The following is a 22,966-nucleotide window of genomic DNA, read 5'->3' as shown; positions in this document are numbered from 1 at the left end:
TTGGAGGTGTGTATGGAGGAGCAGTGCTCTGTGTGTTGTTGGAGGTGTGTATGGAGGAGCAGTGCTGTATGTTGTTAGAGGTGTGTATGGTGGAGCAGTGCTGTATGTTGTTGGAGGTGTGTATGGTGGAGCAGTGCTCTGTGTGTTGGAGGTGTGTATGGAGGAGCAGTGCTCTGTGTGTTGTTGGAGGTGTGTATGGTGGAGCAGTGCTCTGTGTGTTGGAGGTGTGTATGGAGGAGCAGTGCTCTGTGTGTTGTTGGAGGTGTGTATGGAGGAGCAGTGCTCTGTGTGTTGTTGGAGGTGTGTATGGTGGAGCAGTGCTCTGTGTGTTGGAGGTGTGTATGGAGGAGCAGTGCTCTGTGTGTTGTTGGAGGTGTGTATGGTGGAGCAGTGCTCTGTGTGTTGTTGGTGTGTATGAAGGAGCAGTGCTCTGTGTGTTGTTGGAGGTGTGTATGGTGGAGCAGTGCTCTGTGTGTTGTTGGAGGTGTGTATGGTGAAGCAGTGCTCTGTGTGTTGTTGGAGGTGTGTATGGAGGAACAGTGCTCTGTGTGTTCTTGGAGGTGTGTATGGTGGAGCAGTGCTCTGTGTGTTGTTGGAGGTGTGTATGGAGGAGCAGTGCTCTGTGTGTTGTTGGAGGTGTGTATGGAGGAGCAGTGCTCTGTGTGCTCTTGCAGGTGTCTATGGAGGAGCAGTGCTCTGTGTGTTGTTGGAGGTGTGTATGGAGGAGCAGTGCTCTGTGTGTTGGAGGTGTGTATGGTGGAGCAGTGCTCTGTGTGTTCTTGGAGGTGTGTATGGAGGAGCAGTGCTCTGTGTGTTGTTGGAGGTGTGTATGGAGGAGCAGTGCTCTGTGTGTTGTTGGAGGTGTGTATGGAGGAGCAGTGCTCTGTGTGTTAGAGGTGTGTATGGAGGAGCAGTGCTCTGTGTGTTGGAGGTGTGTATGGAGGAGCACTGCTCTGTGTGTTGTTGGAGGTGTGTATGGAGGAGCAGTGCTCTGTGTGTTGTTGGAGGTGTGTATGGTGGAGCAGTGCTCTGTGTGTTGTTGCAGGTGTGTATGGTGGAGCAGTGCTCTGTGTGTTGTTGGAGGTGTGTATGGAGGAGCAGTGCTCTGTGTGTTCTTGGAGGTGTGTATGGAGGAGCAGTGCTCTGTGTGTTGTTGCAGGTGTGTATGGAGGAGCAGTGCTCTGTGTGTTGGAGGTGTGTATGGAGGAGCAGTGCTCTGTGTGTTGTTGGAGGTGTGTATGGTGGAGCAGTGCTCTGTGTGCTCTTGGAGGTGTGTATGGAGGAGCAGTGCTCTGTGTGTTCTTGGAGGTGTGTATGGAGGAGCAGTGCTCTGTGTGTTGTTGGAGGTGTGTATGGAGGAGCAGTGCTCTGTGTGTTGTTGGAGGTGTGTATGGAGGAGCAGTGCTCTGTGTGTTAGAGGTGTGTATGGAGGAGCAGTGCTCTGTGTGTTGGAGGTGTGTATGGAGGAGCACTGCTCTGTGTGTTGTTGGAGTTGTGTATGGAGGAGCAGTGCTCTGTGTGTTGGAGGTGTGTATGGAGGAGCAGTGCTCTGTGTGTTGGAGGTGTGTATGGAGGAGCACTGCTCTGTGTGTTGTTGGTGTGTATGGAGGAGCACTGCTCTGTGTGTTGTTAGAGGTGTGTATGGAGGAGCAGTGCTCTGTGTGTTGGAGGTGTGTATGGAGGAGCAGTGCTCTGTGTGTTGGAGGTGTGTATGGAGGAGCACTGCTCTGTGTGTTGTTGGAGGTGTGTATGGAGGAGCAGTGATCTGTGTGTTGTTGGAGGTGTGTATGGAGGAGCAGTGCTCTGTGTGTTGTTGGAGGTGTGTATGGCGGAGCAGTGCTCTGTGTGCTCTTGGAGGTGTGTATGGAGGAGCAGTGCTCTGTGTGTTGTTGGAGGTGTGTATGGAGGAGCAGTGCTCTGTGTGCTCTTGGAGGTGTGTATGGTGGAGCAGTGCTCTGTGTTATTGGAGGTGTGTATGGAGGAGCAGTGCTCTGTGTGCTCTTGGAGGTGTGTATGGTGGAGCAGTGCTGTGTGTTGTTGGAGGTGTGTATGGAGGAGCAGTGCTCTGTGTGTTGTTGGAGGTGTGTATGGTGGAGCAGTGCTCGGTGTGTATGGTGAAGCAGTGCTCTGTGTGTTGTTGGAGGCGTGTATGGAGGAGCAGTGCTCGGTGTGTATGGTGAAGCAGTGCTCTGTGTGTTGTTGGAGGTGTCTATGGAGGAACAGTGCTCTGTGTGTTGTTGCAGGTGTGTATGGTGGAGCAGTGCTCTGTGTGCTCTTGGAGGTGTGTTTGGAGGAGCAGTGCTCTGTGTGTTGGAGGTGTGTATGGAGGAGCAGTGCTCTGTGTGTTGTTGGAGGTGTGTATGGTGGAGCAGTGCTCTGTGTGTTCTTGGAGGTGTGTATGGTGGAGCAGTGCTCTGTGTGTTGTTGGAGGTGTGTATGGAGGAGCAGTGCTCTGTGTGTTGTTGGAGGTGTGTATGGAGGAGCAGTGCTCTGTGTGTTGTTGGAGGTGTGTATGGAGGAGCAGTGCTCTGTGTGTTGTTAGAGGTGTGTATGGAGGAGCAGTGCTCTGTGTGTTGGAGGTGTGTATGGAGGAGCAGTGCTCTGTGTGTTGTTGGAGGTGTGTATGGAGGAGCAGTGCTCTGTGTGCTCTTGGAGGTGTGTATGGTGGAGCAGTGCTCTGTGTGTTGTTGGAGGTGTGTATGGAGGAGCAGTGCTCTTAGTGTTGTTGGAGGTGTGTATGGAGGAGCAGTGCTCTGTGTGTTGTTGGAGGTGTGTATGGAGGAGCAGTGCTCTGTGTGTTGTTAGAGGTGTGTATGGAGGAGCAGTGCTCTGTGTGTTGGAGGTGTGTATGGAGGAGCAGTGCTCTGTGTGTTGTTGGAGGTGTGTATGGTGGAGCAGTGCTCTGTGTGCTCTTGGAGGTGTGTATGGAGGAGCAGTGCTCTGTGTGTTGTTGGAGGTGTGTATGGAGGAGCAGTGCTCTGTGTGCTCTTGGAGGTGTGTATGGAGGAGCAGTGCTCTGTGTGTTGTTGGAGGTGTGTATGGTGGAGCAGTGCTGTGTGTTATTGGAGGTGTGTATGGAGGAGCAGTGTTCTGTGTGTTGTTGGAGGTGTGTATGGAAGAGCAGTGCTCTGTGTGCTCTTGCCGGTGTCTATGGAGGAGCAGTGCTGTGTGTTGTTGGAGGTGTGTATGGAAGAGCAGTGCTCTGTGTGCTCTTGCTGGTGTCTATGGAGGAGCAGTGCTGTGTGTTGTTGGTGTGTATGGTGGAGCAGTGCTCTGTGTGTTGTTGCAGGTGTGTATGGTGGCAGTGCTCTGTGTGTTGTTGGAGGTGTGTATGGAGGAGCAGTGCTCTGTGTGTTCTTGGAGGTGTGTATGGAGGAGCAGTGCTCTGTGTGTTCTTGGAGGAGTGTATGGAGGAGCAGTGCTCTGTGTGTTATTGGAGATGTGTATGGAGGAGCAGTGCTCTGTGTGTTGGAGGTGTGTATGGAGGAGCAGTGCTCTGTGTGTTGTTGGAGGTGTCTATGGAGGAGCAGTGCTCTGTGTGTTGTTGCAGGTGTGTATGGTTGAGCAGTGCTCTGTGTGTTGTTGGAGGTGTGTATGGAGGAGCAGTGCTCTGTGTGTTGTTGGAGGTGTGTAGGGAGGAGCAGTGCTCTGTGTGTTGTTGGAGGTGTGTATGGAGGAGCAGTGCTCTGTGTGTTGTTGGAGGTGTGTATGGAGGGGCAGCGCTCTGTGTGTTGTTGGAGGTGTGTATGGAGGAGCAGTGCTCTGTGTGTTGTTGGAGGTGTGTATGGTGGAACAGTGCTCTGTGTGTTGTTGGAGGTGTGTATGGAGGAGCAGTGCTCTGTATATTCTTGCCGGTGTGTATAGAGGAGCAGTGCTCTGTGTGTTCTTGCAGGTGTGTATGGAGGAGCAGTGCTCTGTGTGTTGTTGGAGGTGTGTATGGAGGAGCAGTGCTCTGTGTGTTCTTGGAGGTGTCTATGGAGGAGCAGTGCTCTGTGTGTTGTTGGAGGTGTGTATGGAGGAGCAGTGCTCTGTGTGCTCTTGCCGGTGTCTATGGAGGAGCAGTGCTGTGTGTTGTTGGAGGTGTGTATGGAGGAGCAGTGCTCTGCGTGTTGTTGGAGGTGTGTATGGAGGAGCAGTGCTCTGTGTGCTCTTGGAGGTGTGTATGGTGGAGCAGTGCTCTGTGTGTTGTTGGAGGTGTATATGGTGGAGCAGTGCTCTGTGTGTTGTTGGAGGTGTGTATGGAGGAGCAGTGCTCTGTGTGTTCTTGCAGGTGTGTATGGAGGAGCAGTGCTCTGTGTGTTGTTGGAGGTGTCTATGGAGGAGCAGTGCTCTGTGTGTTCTTGCTGGTGTGTATGGAGGAGCAGTGCTCTGTGTGTTGTTGGAAGTGTGTATGGAGGAGCAGTGCTCTGTGTGTTGTTGGAGGTGTGTATGGTGGAGCAGTGCTCTGTGTGTTGTTGGAGGTGTGTATGGAGTTTCAGTGCTCTGTGTGTTCTTGGAGGTGTGTATGGTGGAGCAGTGCTCTGTATGTTGTTGGAGGTGTGTATGGAGGAGCAGTGCTCTGTGTGTTGTTGGAGGTGTTTATGGAGGAGCAGTGCTCTGTGTGTTCTTGGAGGTGTGTATGGAGGAGCAGTGCTCTGTGTGTTCTTGGAGGTGTGTATGGAGGAGCAGTGCTCTGTGTGTTCTTGGAGGTGTGTATGGAGGAGCAGTGCTCTGTGTGTTCTTGGAGGTGTGTATGGAGGAGCAGTGCTCTGTGTGTTGTTGGAGGTGTGTATGGAGGAGCAGTGCTCTGTGTGTTCTTGGAGGTGTGTATGGAGGAGCAGTGCTCTGTGTGTTGTTGGAGGTGTGTATGGAGGAGCAGTGCTCTGTGTGTTGTTGCAGGTGTGTATGGAGGAGCAGTGCTCTGTGTGTTCTTGCTGGTGTGTATGGAGGAGCAGTGCTCTGTGTGTTGTTGGAGGTGTGTATGGAGGAGCAGTGCTCTGTGTGTTCTTGGAGGTGTGTATGGAGGAGCAGTGCTCTGTGTGTTCTTGCTGGTGTGTATGGAGGAGCAGTGCTCTGTGTGTTGTTGGAGGTGTTTATGGAGGAGCAGTGCTCTGTGTGTTCTTGGAGGTGTGTATGGAGGAGCAGTGCTCTGTGAGTTCTTGGAGGTGTGTATGGAGGAGCAGTGCTCTGTGTGTTCTTGGAGGTGTGTATGGAGGAGCAGTGCTCTGTGTGTTCTTGGAGGTGTGTATGGAGGAGCAGTGCTCTGTGTGTTGGAGGTGTGTATGGTGGAGCAGTGCTCTGTGTGTTGTTGGAGGTGTGTATGGAGGAGCAGTGCTTTGTGTGTTGGAGGTGTGTATGGAGGAGCAGTGCTCTGTCTGTTGTTGCAGGTGTGTATGGAGGAGCAGTGCTCTGTGTGTTCTTGCTGGTGTGTATGGAGGAGCAGTGCTCTGTGTATTGGTGGAGGTGTGTATGGAGGAGCAGTGCTCTGTGTGTTGTTGGAGGTGTGTATGGAGGAGCAGTGCTCTGTGTGTTCTTGGAGGTGTGTCTGGTGGAGCAGTGCTCTGTATGTTGTTGGAGGTGTGTATGGAGGAGCAGTGCTCTGTGTGTTGTTGGAGGTGTTTATGGAGGAGCAGTGCTCTGTGTGTTCTTGGAGGTGTGTATGGAGGAGCAGTGCTCTGTGAGTTCTTGGAGGTGTGTATGGAGGAGCAGTGCTCTGTGTGTTCTTGGAGGTGTGTATGGAGGAGCAGTGCTCTGTGTGTTCTTGGAGGTGTGTATGGAGGAGCAGTGCTCTTGCAGGTGTCTATGGAGGAGCAGTGCTCTGTGTGTTCTTGCAGGTGTGTATGGAGGAGAAGTGCTCTGTGTGTTCTTGCTGGTGTGTATGGAGGAGAAGTGCTCTGTGTGTTGTTGGAGGTGTGTATGGAGTAGCAGTGCTGTGTGTGTTCTTGGAGGGGTGTATGGAGGAGCAGTGCTCTGTGTGTTGTTGGAGGTGTGTATGGTGGAGCAGTGCTCTGTGTGTTCTTGGAGGTGTGTATGGAGGAGCAGTGCTCTGTGTGTTCTTGGAGGTGTGTATGGAGGAGCAGTGCTCTGTGTGTTCTTGGAGGTGAGTATGGTGGAGCAGTGCTCTGTGTGTTGGAGGTGTGTATGGAGTAACAGTGCTCTGTGTGTTGTTGGAGGTGTGTATGGAGGAGCAGTGCTCTGTGTGTTGTTGGAGGTGTGTATGGAGGAGCAGTGCTCTATGTGGTGTTGCAGGTGTGTATGGTGGAGCAGTGCTCTGTGTGTTGTTGGAGGTGTGTATGGTGGAGCAGTGCTCTGTGTGTTGTTGGAGGTGTGTATGGAGGAGCAGTGCTCTGTGTGTTGTTGGAGGTGTGTATGGTGGAGCAGTGCTCTGTATATTCTTGCCGGTGTGTATGGTGGAGCAGTGCTCTGTGTGTTGTTGGAGGTGTGTATGGAGGAGCAGTGCTCTGTATATTCTTGCCGGTGTGTATGGTGGAGCAGTGCTCTGTGTGTTCTTGGAGGTGTGTATGGAGGAGCAGTGTTCTTGCCGGTGTCTATGGAGGAGCAGTGCTCTGTGTGTTCTTGGAGGTGTGTATGGAGGAGCAGTGCTCTTGCAGGTGTGCATGGAGGAGCAGTGCTCTGTGTGTTCTTGCTGGTGTGTATGGAGGAGAAGTGCTCTGTGTGTTGTTGGAGGTGTGTATGGAGTAGCAGTGCTCTGTGTGTTCTTGGAGGTGTGTATGGAGGAGCAGTGCTGTGTGTGTTCTTGGAGGTGTGTATGGAGGAGCAGTGCTCTGTGTGTTGTTGGAGGTGTGTATGGTGGAGCAGTGCTCTGTGTGTTGTTGGTGTGTATGGAGGAGCAGTGCTCTGTGTGTTGGAGGTGTGTATGGAGGAGCAGTGCTCTGTGTGTTGTTGGAGGTGTGTATGGAGGAGCAGTGCTCTGTGTGTTGTTGCAGGTGTGTATGGTGGAGCAGTGCTCTGTGTGTTCTTGGAGGTGTGTATGGAGGAGCAGTCCTCTGTGTGTTCTTGGAGGTGTGTATGGTGGAGCAGTGCTCTGTATGTTGTTGGAGGTGTGTATGGAGGAGCAGTGCTCTGTGTGTTGTTGGAGGTGTGTATGGAGGAGCAGTGCTCTGTGTGTTGTTGGAGGTGTGTATGGTGGAGCAGTGCTCTGTGTGTTGTTGGAGGTGTGTATGGAGGAGCAGTGCTCTGTGTGTTGTTGCAGGTGTGTATGGTGGAGCAGTGCTCTGTGTGTTGTTGGAGGTGTGTATGGAGGAGCAGTGCTCTGTGTGTTGTTGGAGGTGTCTATGGAGGAGCAGTGCTCTGTGTGTTCTCTTACAGGTGTGTATGGAGGAGCAGTGCTCTGTGTGTTCTCTTGCAGGTGTGTATGGAGGAGCAGTGCTCTGTGTGTTGTTGGAGGTGTGTATGGTGGAGCAGTGCTCTGTGTGTTGTTGGAGGTGTGTATGGAGGAGCAGTGCTCTGTGTGTTGTTGGAGGTGTGTATGAAGGAGCAGTGCTGTGTGTGTTGTTGGAGGTGTGTATGGAGGAGCAGTGCTCTGTGTGTTGTTGGAGGTGTGTATGGAGGAGCAGTGCTCTGTGTGTTGTTGGAGGTGTGTATGAAGGAGCAGTGCTCTGTGTGTTGTTGGAGGTGTGTATGGTGGAGCAGTGCTTTTTCCGGTGTATATGGAGGAGCAGTGCTCTGTGTGTTCTTGGAGGTGTGTATGGAGGAGCAGTGCTCTGTGTGTTGTTGCAGGTGTGTATGGTGGAGCAGTGCTCTGTGTGTTGTTGGAGGTGTCTATGGAGGAGCAGTGCTCTGTGTGTTCTTGGAGGTGTGTATGGAGGAGTAATGCTCTGTGTTTTGTTGGAGGTGTGTATGGAGGAGCAGTGCTTTTTCCGGTGTGTATGGAGGAGCAGTGCTCTGTGTGTTGTTGGAGGTGTGTATGGAGGAGCAGTGCTCTGTGTGTTCTTGGAGGTGTGTCGAGAAGCAGTGCTCTGTGTGTTGTTGGAGGTGTGTATGGAGGAGCAGTGCTCTGTGTGTTCTTGGAGGTGTGTATGGTGGAGCAGTGCTCTGTGTGTTCTTGGAGGTGTGTATGGTGGAGCAGTGCTCTGTGTGTTGTTGGAGGTGTGTATGGTGGAGCAGTGCTCTGTGTGTTGTTGGAGGTGTGTATGGAGGAGCAGTGCTCTGTGTGTTCTTGGAGGTGTGTATGTTGGAGCAGTGCTCTGTGTGTTCTTGGAGGTGTGTATGGTGGAGCAGTGCTCTGTGTGTTGTTGGAGGTGTGTATGGTGGAGCAGTGCTCTGTGTGTTGTTGGAGGTGTCTATGGAGGAGCAGTGCTCTGTGTGTTGTTGGAGGTGTGTATGGAGGAGCAGTGCTCTGTGTGTTCTTGGAGGTGTGTATGGAGGAGCAGTGCTGTGTGTTGTTGGAGGTGTGTATGGTGGAGCAGTGCTCTGTGTGTTGTTGGAGGTGTGTATGGAGGAGCAGTGCTCTGTGTGATGTTGGAGGTGTGTATGGTGGAGCAGTGCTCTGTGTGTTCTTGGAGGTGTGTATGGTGGAGCAGTGCTCTGTGTGTTGTTGGAGGTGTGTATGGAGGAGCAGTGCTCTGTGTGTTGTTGGAGTTGTGTATGGTGGAGCAGTGCTCTGTGTGTTGTTGGATGTGTGTATGGAGGAGCAGTGCTGTGTTGTTGGAGATGTGTATGGAGGAGCAGTGCTCTGTGTGTTGGAGGTGTGTATGGAGGAGCAGTGCTCTGTGTGTTGTTGGAGGTGTGTATGGAGGAGCAGTGCTCTGTGTGTTGTTGGAGGTGTGTATGGAGGAGCAGTGCTCTGCGTGTTGTTGGAGGTGTGTATGGAGGAGCAGTGCTCTGTGTGTTGTTGGAGGTGTGTATGGAGGAGCAGTGCTCTGCGTGTTGTTGGAGGTGTGTATGGAGGAGCAGTGCTCTGTGTGTTCTTGGAGGTGTGTATAGAGGAGCAGTGCTCTGTGTGTTGTTGGAGGTGTGTATGGAGGAGCAGTGCTCTGCGTGTTGTTGGAGGTGTGTATGGAGGAGCAGTGCTCTGTGTGTTCTTGGAGGTGTGTATAGAGGAGCAGTGCTCTGTGTGTTGTTGGAGGTGTGTATGGAGGAGCAGTGCTCTGTATATTCTTGCCGCTGTGTATGGAGGAGCAGTGCTCTGTGTGTTCTTGCCGGTGTATATGGAGGAGAAGTGCTCTGTGTGTTGGAGGTGTGTATGGAGGAGCAGTGCTCTGTGTGTTCTTGGAGGTGTGTATGGAGGAGCAGTGCTCTGTGTGTTGTTGGAGGTGTGTATGGAGGAGCAGTGCTCTGTGTGTTGTTGCAGGTGTGTATGGTGGAGCAGTGCTCTATGTGTTGTTGGAGGTGTGTATGGTGGAGCAGTGCTCTGTGTGTTCTTGGATGTGTGTATGGAGGAGCAGTGCTCTGTGTGTTCTTGGAGGTGTGTATAGAGGAGCAGTGCTCTGTGTGTTGGAGGTGTGTATGGAGGAGCAGTGCTCTGTGTGTTGTTGGAGGTGTGTATGGAGGAGCAGTGCTCTGCGTGTTGTTGGAGGTGTGTATGGAGGAGCAGTGCTCTGTGTGTTGTTGGAGGTGTGTATGGAGGAGCAGTGCTCTGTGTGTTCTTGGAGGTGTGTATAGAGGAGCAGTGCTCTGTGTGTTGTTGGAGGTGTGTATGGAGGAGCAGTGCTCTGTATATTCTTGCCGCTGTGTATGGAGGAGCAGTGCTCTGTGTGTTCTTGCCGGTGTATATGGAGGAGAAGTGCTCTGTGTGTTGGAGGTGTGTATGGAGGAGCAGTGCTCTGTGTGTTCTTGGAGGTGTGTATGGAGGAGCAGTGCTCTGTGTGTTGTTGGAGGTGTGTATGGAGGAGCAGTGCTCTGTGTGTTGTTGCAGGTGTGTATGGTGGAGCAGTGCTCTATGTGTTGTTGGAGGTGTGTATGGTGGAGCAGTGCTCTGTGTGTTCTTGGATGTGTGTATGGAGGAGCAGTGCTCTGTGTGTTCTTGTATGTGTGTATGGAGGAGCAGTGCTCTGTGTGTTGGAGGTGTGTATGGAGGAGCAGTGCTGTGTGTTGTTGGAGGTGTGTATGGAGGAGCAGTGCTCTGTGTGTTGTTGGAGGTGTGTATGGAGGAGCAGTGCTCTGTGTGTTCTTGGAGGTGTGTATGGAGGAGCAGTGCTCTGTGTGCTCTTGCCGGTGTCTATGGAGGAGCAGTGCTCTGTGTGTTGTTGGAGGTGTGTATGGTGGAGCAGTGCTCTGTGTGTTCTTGGAGGTGTGTATGGAGGAGCAGTGCTCTGTGTGCTCTTGCCGGTGTCTATGGAGGAGCAGTGCTCTGTGTGTTGTTGGAGGTGTGTATGGTGGAGCAGTGCTCTGTGTGTTCTTGGCGGTGTGTATGGAGGAGCAGTGCTCTGTGTGTTGTTGGAGGTGTGTATGGTGGAGCAGTGCTCTGTGTGTTCTTGGAGGTGTGTATGGAGGAGCAGTGCTCTGTGTGTTGTTGGAGGTGTGTATGGAGGAGCAGTGCTCTGTGTGTTGTTGGAGGTGTGTATGGTGGAGCAGTGCTCTGTGTGTTGTTGGAGGTGTGTATGGAGGAGCAGTGCTCTGTGTGTTGTTGGAGGTGTGTATGGTGGAGCAGTGCTCTGTGTGTTGTTGGAGGTGTGTATGGAGGAGCAGTGCTCTGTGTGTTGTTGGAGGTGTGTGGTGGAGCAGTGCTCTGTGTGTTCTTGGAGGTGTGTATGGAGAAGCAGTGCTCTGTGTGTTCTTGGAGGTGTGTATGGAGGAGCAGTGCTCTGTGTGTTCTTGGAGGTGTCTATGGAGGAGCAGTGCTCTGTGTGTTCTTGGAGGTGTCTATGGAGGAGCAGTGCTCTGTGTGTTGTTGGAGGTGTGTATGGAGGAGCAGTGCTCTGTATATTCTTGCCGCTGTGTATGGAGGAGCAGTGCTCTGTGTGTTCTTGCCGGTGTATATGGAGGAGAAGTGCTCTGTGTGTTGGAGGTGTGTATGGAGGAGCAGTGCTCTGTGTGTTCTTGGAGGTGTGTATGGAGGAGCAGTGCTCTGTGTGTTGTTGGAGGTGTGTATGGAGGAGCAGTGCTCTGTGTGTTGTTGCAGGTGTGTATGGTGGAGCAGTGCTCTATGTGTTGTTGGAGGTGTGTATGGTGGAGCAGTGCTCTGTGTGTTCTTGGATGTGTGTATGGAGGAGCAGTGCTCTGTGTGTTCTTGTATGTGTGTATGGAGGAGCAGTGCTCTGTGTGTTGGAGGTGTGTATGGAGGAGCAGTGCTGTGTGTTGTTGGAGGTGTGTATGGAGGAGCAGTGCTCTGTGTGTTGTTGGAGGTGTGTATGGAGGAGCAGTGCTCTGTGTGTTCTTGGAGGTGTGTATGGAGGAGCAGTGCTCTGTGTGCTCTTGCCGGTGTCTATGGAGGAGCAGTGCTCTGTGTGTTGTTGGAGGTGTGTATGGTGGAGCAGTGCTCTGTGTGTTCTTGGAGGTGTGTATGGAGGAGCAGTGCTCTGTGTGCTCTTGCCGGTGTCTATGGAGGAGCAGTGCTCTGTGTGTTGTTGGAGGTGTGTATGGTGGAGCAGTGCTCTGTGTGTTCTTGGCGGTGTGTATGGAGGAGCAGTGCTCTGTGTGTTGTTGGAGGTGTGTATGGAGGAGCAGTGCTCTGTGTGTTGTTGGAGGTGTGTATGGAGGAGCAGTGCTCTGTGTGTTGTTGGAGGTGTGTATGGTGGAGCAGTGCTCTGTGTGTTCTTGGAGGTGTGTATGGAGAAGCAGTGCTCTGTGTGTTCTTGGAGGTGTGTATGGAGGAGCAGTGCTCTGTGTGTTCTTGGAGGTGTCTATGGAGGAGCAGTGCTCTGTGTGTTCTTGGAGGTGTCTATGGAGGAGCAGTGCTCTGTGTGTTGTTGGAGGTGTGTATGGAGGAGCAGTGCTCTGTGTGTTGTTGGAGGTGTGTATGGTGGAGCAGTGCTCTGTGTGTTCTTGGAGGTGTGTATGGAGAAGCAGTGCTCTGTGTGTTCTTGGAGGTGTGTATGGAGGAGCAGTGCTCTGTGTGTTCTTGGAGGTGTCTATGGAGGAGCAGTGCTCTGTGTGTTCTTGGAGGTGTGTATGGAGTAACAGTGCTCTGTGTGTTGTTGGAGGTGTGTATGGTGGAGCAGTGCTGTATGTTGTTTGAGGTGTGTATGGAGGAGCAGTGCTCTGTGTGTTGTTGGAGGTGTGTATGGTGGAGCAGTGCTGTGTGTTGTTGGAGGTGTGTATGGAGGAGCAGTGCTGTGTGTGTTCTTGCAGGTGTGTATGGAGGAGCAGTGCTGTGTGTTGTTGGAGGTGTGTATGGTGGAGCAGTGCTCTGTGTGTTGTTGGAGGTGTGTATGGAGGAGCAGTGCTCTGTGTGTTGTTGCAGGTGTGTATGGAGGAGCAGTGCTCTGTGTGTTGTTGGAGGTGTGTATGGTGGAGCAGTGCTCTGTGTGTTGTTGGAGGTGTGTATGGAGGAGCAGTGCTCTGTGTGTTCTTGGAGGTGTGTATGGAGGAGCAGTACTCTGTGTGTTGTTGGAGGTGTGTATGGAGGAACAGTGCTCTGTGTGTTCTTGGAGGTGTGTATGGTGGAGCAGTGCTCTGTGTGTTGTTGGAGGTGTGTATGGTGGAGCAGTGCTCTGTGTGTTGTTGGATGTGTGTATGGTGGAGCAGTGCTCTGTGTGTTGTTGGATGTGTGTATGGTGGAGCAGTGCTCTGTGTGTTGTTGGAGGTGTGTATGGAGAAGCAGTGCTGTGTGTTGTTGGAGGTATGTATGGTGGAGCAGTGCTCTGTGTGTTCTTGGAGGTGTGTATGGAGGAGCAGTGCTCTGTTGTTGGAGGTGTGTATGGAGGAGCAGTGCTCTGTGTGTTGTTGGAGGTGTGTATGGTGGAGCAGTGCTCTGTGTGTTGTTGGAGGTGTGTATGGAGGAGCAGTGCTGTGTGTGTTGTTGGAGGTGTGTATGGAGGAGCAGTGCTCTGTGTGTTGTTGGAGGTGTCTATGGAGGAGCAGTGCTCTGTGTGTTGTTGGAGGTGTGTATGGTGGAGCAGTGCTCTGTGTGTTCTTGGAGGTGTGTATGGAGTAACAGTGCTCTGTGTGTTGTTGGAGGTGTGTATGGTGGAGCAGTGCTCTGTGTGTTCTTGGAGGTGTGTATGGAGTAACAGTGCTCTGTGTGTTGTTGGAGGTGTCTGTGGAGGAGCAGTGCTCTGTGTTGTTGGAGGTGTGTATGGAGGAACAGTGCTCTGTGTGTTCTTGGAGGTGTGTATGGTGGAGCAGTGCTCTGTGTGTTGTTGGAGGTGTGTATGGTGGAGCAGTGCTCTGTGTGTTGTTGGATGTGTGTATGGTGGAGCAGTGCTCTGTGTGTTGTTGGAGGTGTGTATGGAGGAGCAGTGCTGTGTGTTGTTGGAGGTATGTATGGTGGAGCAGTGCTCTGTGTGTTCTTGGAGGTGTGTATGGAGGAGCAGTGCTCTGTGTGCTCTTGCCGGTGTCTATGGAGGAGCAGTGCTCTGTGTGTTGTTGGAGGTGTGTATGGTGGAGCAGTGCTCTGTGTGTTGTTGGAGGTGTGTATGGTGGAGCAGTGCTCTGTGTGTTGTTGGAGGTGAGTATGGTGGAGCAGTGCTCTGTGTGTTCTTGGAGGTGTGTATGGAGTAACAGTGCTCTGTGTGTTGTTGGAGGTGTGTATGGTGGAGCAGTGCTCTGTGTGTTCTTGGAGGTGTGTATGGAGTAACAGTGCTCTGTGTGTTGTTGGAGGTGTCTGTGGAGGAGCAGTGCTCTGTGTGTTCTTGGAGGTGTGTATGGAGGAGCAGTGCTCTGTGTGTTCTTGGAGGTGTGTATGGAGGAGCAGTGCTCTGTGTGTTGTTGGAGGTGTGTATGGAGGAGCAGTGCTGTGTGTTCTTGGAGGTGTGTGTGGTGGAGCAGTGCTCTGTGTGTTGTTGGAGGTGTGTATGGTGGAGCAGTGCTGTATGTTGTTGGAGGTGTGTATGGAGGAGCAGCGCTCTGTGTGTTGTTGGAGGTGTGTATGGTGGAGCAGTGCTCTGTGTGTTGATGGAGGTGTGTATGGAGGAACAGTGCTCTGTGTGTTGGAGGTGTATATGGTGGAGCAGTGCTCTGTGTGGTCTTGGAGGTGTGTATGGAGGAGCAGTGCTCTGTGTGTTGTTGGAGGTGTGTATGGAGGAGCAGTGCTGTGTGTTGTTGGAGGTGTGTATGGAGGAGCAGTGCTCTGTGTGTTCTTGGAGGTGTGTATGAAGGAACAGTGCTCTGTGTGTTGGAGGTGTATATGGAGGAGCAGTGCTGTGTGTTGTTGGAGGTGTGTATGGAGGAGCAGTGCTCCGTGTGTTCTTGGAGGTGTGTATGAAGGAACAGTGCTCTGTGTGTTGGAGGTGTATATGGTGGAGCAGTGCTGTGTGTGTTGTTGGAGGTGTGTATGGAGGAGCAGTGCTCTGTGTGTTGTTGCAGGTGTGTATGGAGGAGCAGTGCTCTGTGTGTTGTTGCAGGTGTGTATGGTGGAGCAGTGCTCTGTGTGTTGTTGGAGGTGTGTATGGAGGAGCAGTGCTCTGTGTGTTGTTGGAGGTGTGTATGGAGGAGCAGTGCTCTGTGTGTTGTTGGAGGTGTGTATGGAGGAGTAGTGCTCTGTGTGTTGTTGGAGGTGTGTATGGAGGAACAGTGCTCTGTGTGTTGTTGGAGGTGTGTATGGAGGAGCAGTGCTCTGTGTGTTGTTGGAGGTGTGTATGGTGGAGCAGTGCTCTGTGTGTTGTTGCAGGTGTGTATGGAGGAGCAGTGCTCTGTGTGTTCTTGCAGGTGTGTATGGAGGAGCAGAGCTCTGTGTGTTGTTGGAGGTGTGTATGGAGGAGCAGTGCTGTGTGTTGTTGGAGGTGTGTATGGAGGAGCAGTGCTCTGTGCGTTGTTGGAGGTGTGTATGGTGGAGCAGTGCTGTGTGTTGTTGGAGGTGTGTATGGAGGAGCAGTGCTCTGTGTGTTGTTGGAGGTGTGTATGGAGGAGCAGTGCTGTGTGTTGTTGGAGGTGTGTATAGTGGAGCAGTGCTCTGTGTGTTGTTGGAGGTGTGTATGGAGGAGCAGTGCTCTGTGTGTTGTTGCAGGTGTGTATGGAGGAGCAGTGCTCTGTGTGTAGTTGGAGGTGTGTATGGAGGAGCAGTGCTCTGTATGTTGTTGGAGGTGTGTATGGAGGAGCAGTGCTGTGTGTTGTTGGAGGTGTGTATGGTGGAGCAGTGCTGTGTGTGTTGTTGGAGGTGTGTATGGAGGAGCAGTGCTGTGTGTTGTTGGAGGTGTGTATGGTGGAGCAGTGCTCTGTGTGTTGTTGGAGGTGTGTATGGAGGAGCAGTGCTCTGTGTGTTGTTGCAGGTGTGTATGGAGGAGCAGTGCTCTGTGTGTTGTTGGAGGTGTGTATGGTGGAGCAGTGCTCTGTGTGTTGTTGGAGGTGTGTATGGAGGAGCAGTGCTCTGTGTGTTCTTGGAGGTGTGTATGGAGGAGCAGTGCTCTGTGTGTTGTTGCAGGTGTGTATGGAGGAGCAGTGCTCTGTGTGTTGTTGCAGGTGTGTATGGTGGAGCAGTGCTCTGTGTGTTGGAGGTTTGTATGGAGGAGCAGTGCTCTGTATGTTGTTGGAGGTGTGTATGGAGGAGCAGTGCTGTGTGTTGTTGGAGGTGTGTATGGAGGAGCAGTGCTCTGTGCGTTGTTGGAGGTGTGTATGGAGGAGCAGTGCTCTGTGTGTTGTTGCAGGTGTGTATGGAGGAGCAGTGCTCTGTGTGTTGTTGGAGGTGTGTATGGTTGAGCAGTGCTCTGTGTGTTGTTGGAGGTGTGTATGGAGGAGCAGTGCTCTGTGTGTTCTTGGAGGTGTGTATGGAGGAGCAGTGCTCTGTGTGTTGTTGCAGGTGTGTATGGTTGAGCAGTGCTCTGTGTGTTGTTGGAGGTGTGTATGGAGGAGCAGTGCTCTGTGTGTTCTTGGAGGTGTGTATGGAGGAGCAGTGCTCTGTGTGTTGTTGGAGGTGTGTATGGAGGAGCAGTGCTCTGTGTGTTGTTGCAGGTGTGTATGGAGGAGCAGTGCTCTGTGTGTGTTGTTGGAGGTGTGTATGGTGGAGCAGTGCTCTGTGTGTTGTTGGAGGTGTGTATGGAGGAGCAGTGCTCTGTGTGTTGTTGCAGGTGTGTATGGAGGAGCAGTGCTCTGTGTGTTGTTGCAGGTGTGTATGGAGGAGCAGTGCTCTGTGTGTTGTTGCAGGTGTGTATGGAGGAGCAGTGCTCTGTGTGTTGTTGGAGGTGTGTATGGAGGAGCAGTGCTCTGTGTGTTGTTGGAGGTGTGTATGGAGGAGCAGTGCTCTGTATGTTGTTGAAGGTGTCTATGGAGGAGCAGTGCTCTGTGTGTTGTTGGAGGTGTGTATGGAGGAGCAGTGCTGTGTGTTCTTGGAGGTGTGTATAGTGGAGCAGTGCTCTGTGTGTTGTTGGAGGTGTGTATGGAGGAGCAGTGCTCTGTGTGTTGGAGGTGTGTATGGAGGAGCAGTGCTCTGTGTGTTGTTGCAGGTGTGTATGGTGGAGCAGTGCTCTGTGTGTTGTTGGAGGTGTGTATGGAGGAGCAGTGCTCTGTGTGTTGTTGGAGGTGTGTATGGAGGAACAGTGCTCTGTGTGTTCTTGGAGGTGTGTATGGTGGAGCCGTGCTCTGTGTTGTTAAAGGTGTGTATGGAGGAGCAGTGCTCTGTGTGTTGTTGGAGGTGTGTATGGAGGAGTAGTGCTCTGTGTGTTGTTGGAGGTGTGTATGGAGGAGCAGTGCTGTGTGTTCTTGCAGGTGTGTATGGAGGAGCAGTGCTCTGTGTGTTGTTGGAGGTGTGTATGGAGGAGCAGTGCTGTGTGTTGTTGGAGGTGTGTATGGAGGAGCAGTGCTCTGTGTGTTCTTGCAGGTGTGTATGGAGGAGCAGTGCTCTGTGTGTTGTTGGAGGTGTGTATGGAGGAGCAGTGCTGTGTGTTGTTGGAGGTGTGTATGGAGGAGCAGTGCTCTGTGCGTTGTTGGAGGTGTGTATGGTGGAGCAGTGCTGTGTGTTGTTGGAGGTGTGTATGGAGGAGCAGTGCTCTGTGTGTTGTTGGAGGTGTGTATGGAGGAGCAGTGCTGTGTGTTGTTGGAGGTGTGTATAGTGGAGCAGTGCTCTGTGTGTTGTTGGAGGTGTGTATGGAGGAGCAGTGCTCTGTGTGTTGTTGCAGGTGTGTATGGAGGAGCAGTGCTCTGTGTGTTGTTGCAGGTGTGTATGGTGGAGCAGTGCTCTGTGTGTTGTTGGAGGTGTGTATGGAGGAGCAGTGCTCTGTGTGTTCTTGGAGGTGTGTATGGAGGAGCAGTGCTCTGTGTGTTGTTGCAGGTGTGTATGGAGGAGCAGTGCTCTGTGTGTTGTTGGAGGTGTGTATGGAGGAGCAGTGCCCTGTGTGTTCTTGGAGGTGTGTATGGAGGAGCAGTGCTCTGTGTGTTGTTGCAGGTGTGTATGGAGGAGCAGTGCTGTGTGTTGTTGGAGGTGTGTATGGAGGAGCAGTGCCCTGTGTGTTCTTGGAGGTGTGTATGGAGGAGCAGTGCTGACTCTGAGCGTTGCTGTGTTTTCCAGACTTGGAAGCAGTGCGGATGAAGCTGTGATGATGTTCTACACCTCAGGATTTCGCCTCTGGCGTCCGTCCACCATGGTCACCACACCCTCAGTCCATCGTTCTTTCTTGGCTTCAGTTTGCTTTGTTTCTCTCTGGTTCTTGGATTCCAACTCCTGCCATCAACAGAACAACCGGAAGAAGCCCAGCTTCATCATTATCCTAGCAGACGACATGGGGTGGGGGGATCTGGGGGCAAATATTGCTGCAGAGCCATCTCATACTCCCAACCTGGACAAGATGGCCTTCGAGGGGTTGAGGTAAGTTTGAGATTATGTTGTCCTGCAGTGATGAGATTGTAATGTGCGGGGCCTGGGTGCTGGAGGTGAACAGGGTTAGTGGGAGTAGAGTGGGGTATGGAGCATTGATGGGGCTTGAGTAGAGTGAAGACCAAGGTGGTGTGGGGTCTGGAGTGGAGCAAGGTCTCAGTTCTGGAGTGGAGCCGTGTTTGAGGACTGGAGATGTTGCAGGGTCTTGAGTTGAGCTGGGTCCGAAGATGAGTGGAGCAGGGAAAGGAGCTTTGCGTGTTGTGGGGACCGAAGATGTGCAGGTTCTTGAGCAGTGCAGAGACTGGAGCGGTGCGGGGTCTTGAATGAAGTGGAGACTTGGGCGGTACAGGATCCTGAGTGAAGTGGGGACTGGAGTGGAGCAGGGACTGGAATGCTGTAGAGTCTGGAGTAGATCAGAATTCGAGTACTGGAGTGGAGTATGTGGTCTGGAGTTGTACTGGAGCAGTGTGGGGTCTGGGGCTGGAGATGTCCAGGGTCTTGAGTGGAGCAAGGTCCGGGCACTGAAGCCATGTGGGGCCTCGAGTGGAGCGGGGTCTGGAGCTGTGCATTTTTTGGAGTGGAACAGAGTCTAGGCTCTGTAGCTGTGCAGAGTCTGTAGTGAAGCAGGGTCCAAGGCTGAAGATGGCCAGGGTCTTGAGTGGAGCAAGGTCCGGGCATTGAAGCCATGTGGGCTCTCGAGTGGAGCGGGGTCTGGAGCTGTGCATTTTTTGGAGTGAAACAGAGTCTAGGCTCTGGAGCTGTGCAGAGTCTGTAGTGAAGCAGGGTCCAAGGCTGAAGATGGCCAGGGTCTTGAGTGGAGCAAGGTCTGGGCACTAGAGCTGTGTGGGGTCTGGAGTGGAGCGGGGACTGGAGCAGTGCAGAGTCTGTAGTGAAGCAGGGTCCAGGGCTGGAGCCGTTTGGGGTCTGGGGCTGGAGATGTCCAGGATCTTGAGTGGAGCAAGGTCTGGGCACTGCAGCTGTGCGTGGTTTGGTGTGGCGTGGGGTAGCTCCCCTATGGTCGACTTCCTGTTGGATGCCCGGCTGATGATGGTGCCCGGCTGATGGTGATGCCTGCTGATGCTCGCTCTTGCTCTGGGGCATCCCCTCAGTCTTCTCACACTTATTTTCGGCAGGTTAGTGAGTGCAGATCTTGAGGTGATGTCTTCTGCCGCTTCCTCCTTATGTTTTCTAGGCTGACGGATTTCCATTCTGCAGCTTCCACGTGCTCCCCATCCCGAGCGTCGCTGCTCACTGGAAGACTGGGCATACGCAACGGAGTCACACACAACTTTGCTGCCACGTCAGTGGGGGGCCTTCCCATCAATGAGACCACTCTGGCTGAGGCTTTAAAGCCATCTGGCTACATGACTGGCATTATAGGTACTTCACCCCATCGGGCTGGGTTGGGGCTACGCTGTAATATTAGAGCTACTATCACCCGCCCCCATCTATCCGCTCTCATTTCTCACTTGCAGGTAAATGGCATCTGGGGCACCACGGAAGCTTTCACCCCAATAGTCGCGGTGAGTGGTCGGCTACCAGAGGGCTGGTGAGAACTGGCGAGTCACCTCACTCCTCTGCTCTTCTCCTTTTAAGGCTTTGATTATTACTATGGAATTCCTTATAGCAATGACATGGGCTGCACCGACTCCCCCGGATACGACCTCCCTCCATGTGCACCCTGCCCCCCGAAAGTCAACACCCTCCACCGGTAAGGCCCCAATCACCCAGAAACCCACAATGTGTTTGCGTGTGTGCGTGTGTGGTATCACTCTGCCCCCAGCAGGCCAACACCCTCCACCGGTAAGGCCCCGATCACCCTGAAACCCCCGGTGTGTGTGTTATCACCCTGCCCCCAGCAGGCCGAGATCCCCAATGTGTGTGGTATGACCCTGTGCTTTCCCGTCTCCAGGCCGGACGGAGGCTGTTCTACAAAGCTGGCACTACCCCTGATGAAGAACACTGCTATCCTGGAGCAGCCGCTCGACCTAAGCAGCTTATCCACACGATACTCCCACCAGGCGGTGGCTTTCATCATGAATGCCAGGTTAGAAATGTCTGTGAATGTCATACCCCAAGTCATAATGTAATGGTAAAATATGACCACTTTATTAGAAACATGGCTTCATCATTATTGTTTGGAAATGACACCAGAGCTTGCACTCTACCATCTGACCCTTGTTCAGCGACGACCTCCTGGTGTGGACCGGTAATTGTCTGGTACATCAGCGGCTGAGAAGCCACAAATGTATCACATCCGGTGGTAACTTTCTGTCTTCAAAGACCTACTCAGTTGTGAATATTTGAGTTTTGGTGACAGGCGGGGGCCGTACAGTTATGGGAGGCACATTTTCATCATCGTGATTCCAAGGGCAATGACATGAGCAGATCACAGTTATGGAAGGCACATTTTCATCATCGTGATTCCGAGGGCAATGACATGAGCAGGTCGCAGTTATGGAGGCACATTTTCATCATCGTGATTCCGAGGGCAATGACATGAGCAGGTCGCAGTTATGGAGGCACATTTTTATCATCGTGATTCCAAGGGCAATGACATGAGCAGATCGCAATTATGGGAGGCACATTTTCATCATCGTGATTCCGAGGGCAATGACATGAGCAGGTCGCAGTTATGGAGGCACATTTTCATCATCGTGATTCCGAGGGCAATAACATGAGTAGGTCGCAATTATGGGAGGCACATTTTCATCATCGTGATTCCGAGGGCAATGACATGAGCAGGTCGCAGTTATGGGAGGCACATTTTCATCGTGATTCCGAGGGCAATGACATGAGCAGGTCGCAGTTATGGGAGGCACATTCTCAGCATCGTGATTCCCGGGGCAATGACATGAACAGGTCGCAGTTATGGAGGCACATTTTCATCATCGTGATTCCGAGGGCAATGACATGAGCAGATTGCAGTTATGGGAGGCACATTTTCTTCATCGTGATTCCAAGGGCAATGACATGAGCAGATCACAGTTATCGAAGGCACATTTTCATCATCGTGATTCCGAGGGCAATGACATGAGCAGGTCGCAGTTATGGAGGCACATTTTCATCATCGTGATTCCGAGGGCAATGACATGAGCAGGTCGCAGTTATGGAGGCACATTTTCATCATCGTGATTCCGAGGGCAATGACATGAGCAGGTCGCAGTTATGGGAGGCACATTCTCAGCATCGTGATTCCGAGGGCAATGACATGAGCAGGTCGCAGTTATGGGAGGCACATTCTCAGCATCGTGATTCCGAGGGCAATGACATGAATAGGTCGCAGTTATGGAGGCACATTTTCATCATCGTGATTCCGAGGGCAAGGACATGAGCAGGTCGCAGTTATGGAGGCACATTTTTATCATTGTGATTCCGAGGGCAATGACATGAGCAGGTCGCAGTTATGGGAGGCACATTCTCAGCATTGTGATTCCAAGGGCAATGACATGAGCAGGTCGCAGTTATGGGAGGCACATTTTCATCATCGTGATTCTGAGGGCAATGACATGAGCAGGTCGCAGTTATGGGAGGCACATTTTCATCATCGTGATTCTGAAGGCAATGACATGAGCAGATTGCAGTTATGGGAGGCACATTTTCAACATTGTGATTCCGAGGGCAACGACATGAGCAATTCGCAATTATGGAGGCACATTTACAGCATCGTGATTCCGAGGGCAATGACATGAGCAGATCGCAGTTATGGGAGGCACATTTTCATCATTGTGATTCCGAGGGCAATGACATGAGCAGGTCGCAGTTATGGAGGCACATTTTCATCATCGTGATTCCGAGGGCAATGACATGAGCAGGTCGCAGTTATGGAGGCACATTTTCATCATCGTGATTCCGAGGGCAATGACATGAGCAGGTTGCAGTTATGGGAGTCACATTCTCAGCATCGTGATTCCGAGGGCAATGACATGAGTAGGTCGCAGTTATGGGAGGCACAATTCTCAGCATTGTGATTCCAAGGGCAATGACATGAGCAGGTCGCAGTTATGGAGGCACATGTTTATCATCGTGATTCCGAGGGCAATGACATGAGCAGGTCGCAGTTATGGGAGGCACATTCTCAGCATCGTGATTCCGAGGGCAATGACATGAACAGGTCGCAGTTATGGAGGCACATTTTCATCATCGTGATTCCGAGGGCAATGACATGAGCAGGTCGCAGTTATGGAGGCACATTTTCATCATTGTGATTCCGAGGGCAATGACATGAGCAGGTCGCAGTTATGGAGGCACATTTTTATCATCGTGATTCCGAGGGCAATGACATGAGCAGGTCGCAGTTATGGGAGGCATATTCTCAGCATTGTGTTTCCCAGGGCAATGACATGAGCATGTCGCAGTTACGGGAGGCACATTTTCAGCATCGTGATTCCGAGGGCAATGACATGAGCAGGTTGCCGTTATGGGAGTCACATTCTCGGCATCGTGATTCCGAGGGCAATGACATGAGTAGGTCGCAGTTATGGGAGGCACATTCTCAGCATCGTGATTCCAAGGGCAATGACATGAGCAAGTCGCAGTTATGGAGGCATATTCTCAGCATTGTGATTCCAAGGGCAATGACATGAGCAGTTCGCAATTATGGAAGCACATTTGCAGCATCGTGATTCTGAGGGCAATGATATGAGCAGATCGCAGTTATAGGAGGCACATTTTCATCATAGTGATTCCGAGGACAATGATATGAGCAGATCGCAGTTATGGGAGGCATATTCTCAGCATCGTGATTCCGAGGGCAATGACATGCGCAGATTGCAGTTATGGGAGGCACATTTTCAACATTGTGATTCTGAGGGCAATGATATGAGCAGATTGCAGTTATGGGAGGCACATTCTCAGCATCGTGATTCCGAGGGCAATGACATGAGCAGATCGCAGTTATGGGAGGCACATTTTCATCATCGTGATTCCGAGGGCAATGACCTGAACAGGTCGCAGTTATGGGAGGCACATTTTCATCATCGTGATTCCGAGGGCAATGACATGAGCAGATCGCAGTTATGGAGGAACTTGCATCACCCCCGTATTAATAATAGTTGTATTTACCATATTCCTGTCTATTGAACGCTCTGCTCCACCTCCTCTGTGTTCTGCTGCCTCGCC

At 52.1% G+C, this 22,966-nt stretch overlaps 1 protein-coding gene across 2 annotated transcripts in view; it reads left to right on the top strand.

Moving 5' to 3' along the window:
• The window catches only part of ARSG (arylsulfatase G), a 75,962-nt gene that overhangs the window by 8,484 nt on the left and 44,512 nt on the right, over window positions 1-22,966 (top strand). For both annotated transcript variants that reach the window (XM_075351541.1, XM_075351540.1), the window contains exons 2-6: window positions 17,540-17,836; window positions 19,038-19,225; window positions 19,321-19,368; window positions 19,442-19,556; window positions 19,758-19,892. In XM_075351541.1, coding sequence (XP_075207656.1) covers window positions 17,568-17,836; window positions 19,038-19,225; window positions 19,321-19,368; window positions 19,442-19,556; window positions 19,758-19,892 — 755 coding nt within the window. In that variant the 5' untranslated portion in view covers window positions 17,540-17,567. The remainder of the gene's footprint in view (window positions 1-17,539; window positions 17,837-19,037; window positions 19,226-19,320; window positions 19,369-19,441; window positions 19,557-19,757; window positions 19,893-22,966) is intronic.

The sequence above is a fragment of the Anomaloglossus baeobatrachus genome, chromosome 5, assembly GCF_048569485.1.
Source record: "Anomaloglossus baeobatrachus isolate aAnoBae1 chromosome 5, aAnoBae1.hap1, whole genome shotgun sequence".
NCBI classification, from domain to species: Eukaryota; Metazoa; Chordata; class Amphibia; order Anura; family Aromobatidae; genus Anomaloglossus; species Anomaloglossus baeobatrachus.
This window is presented reverse-complemented; position numbering and strand designations above follow the sequence as displayed.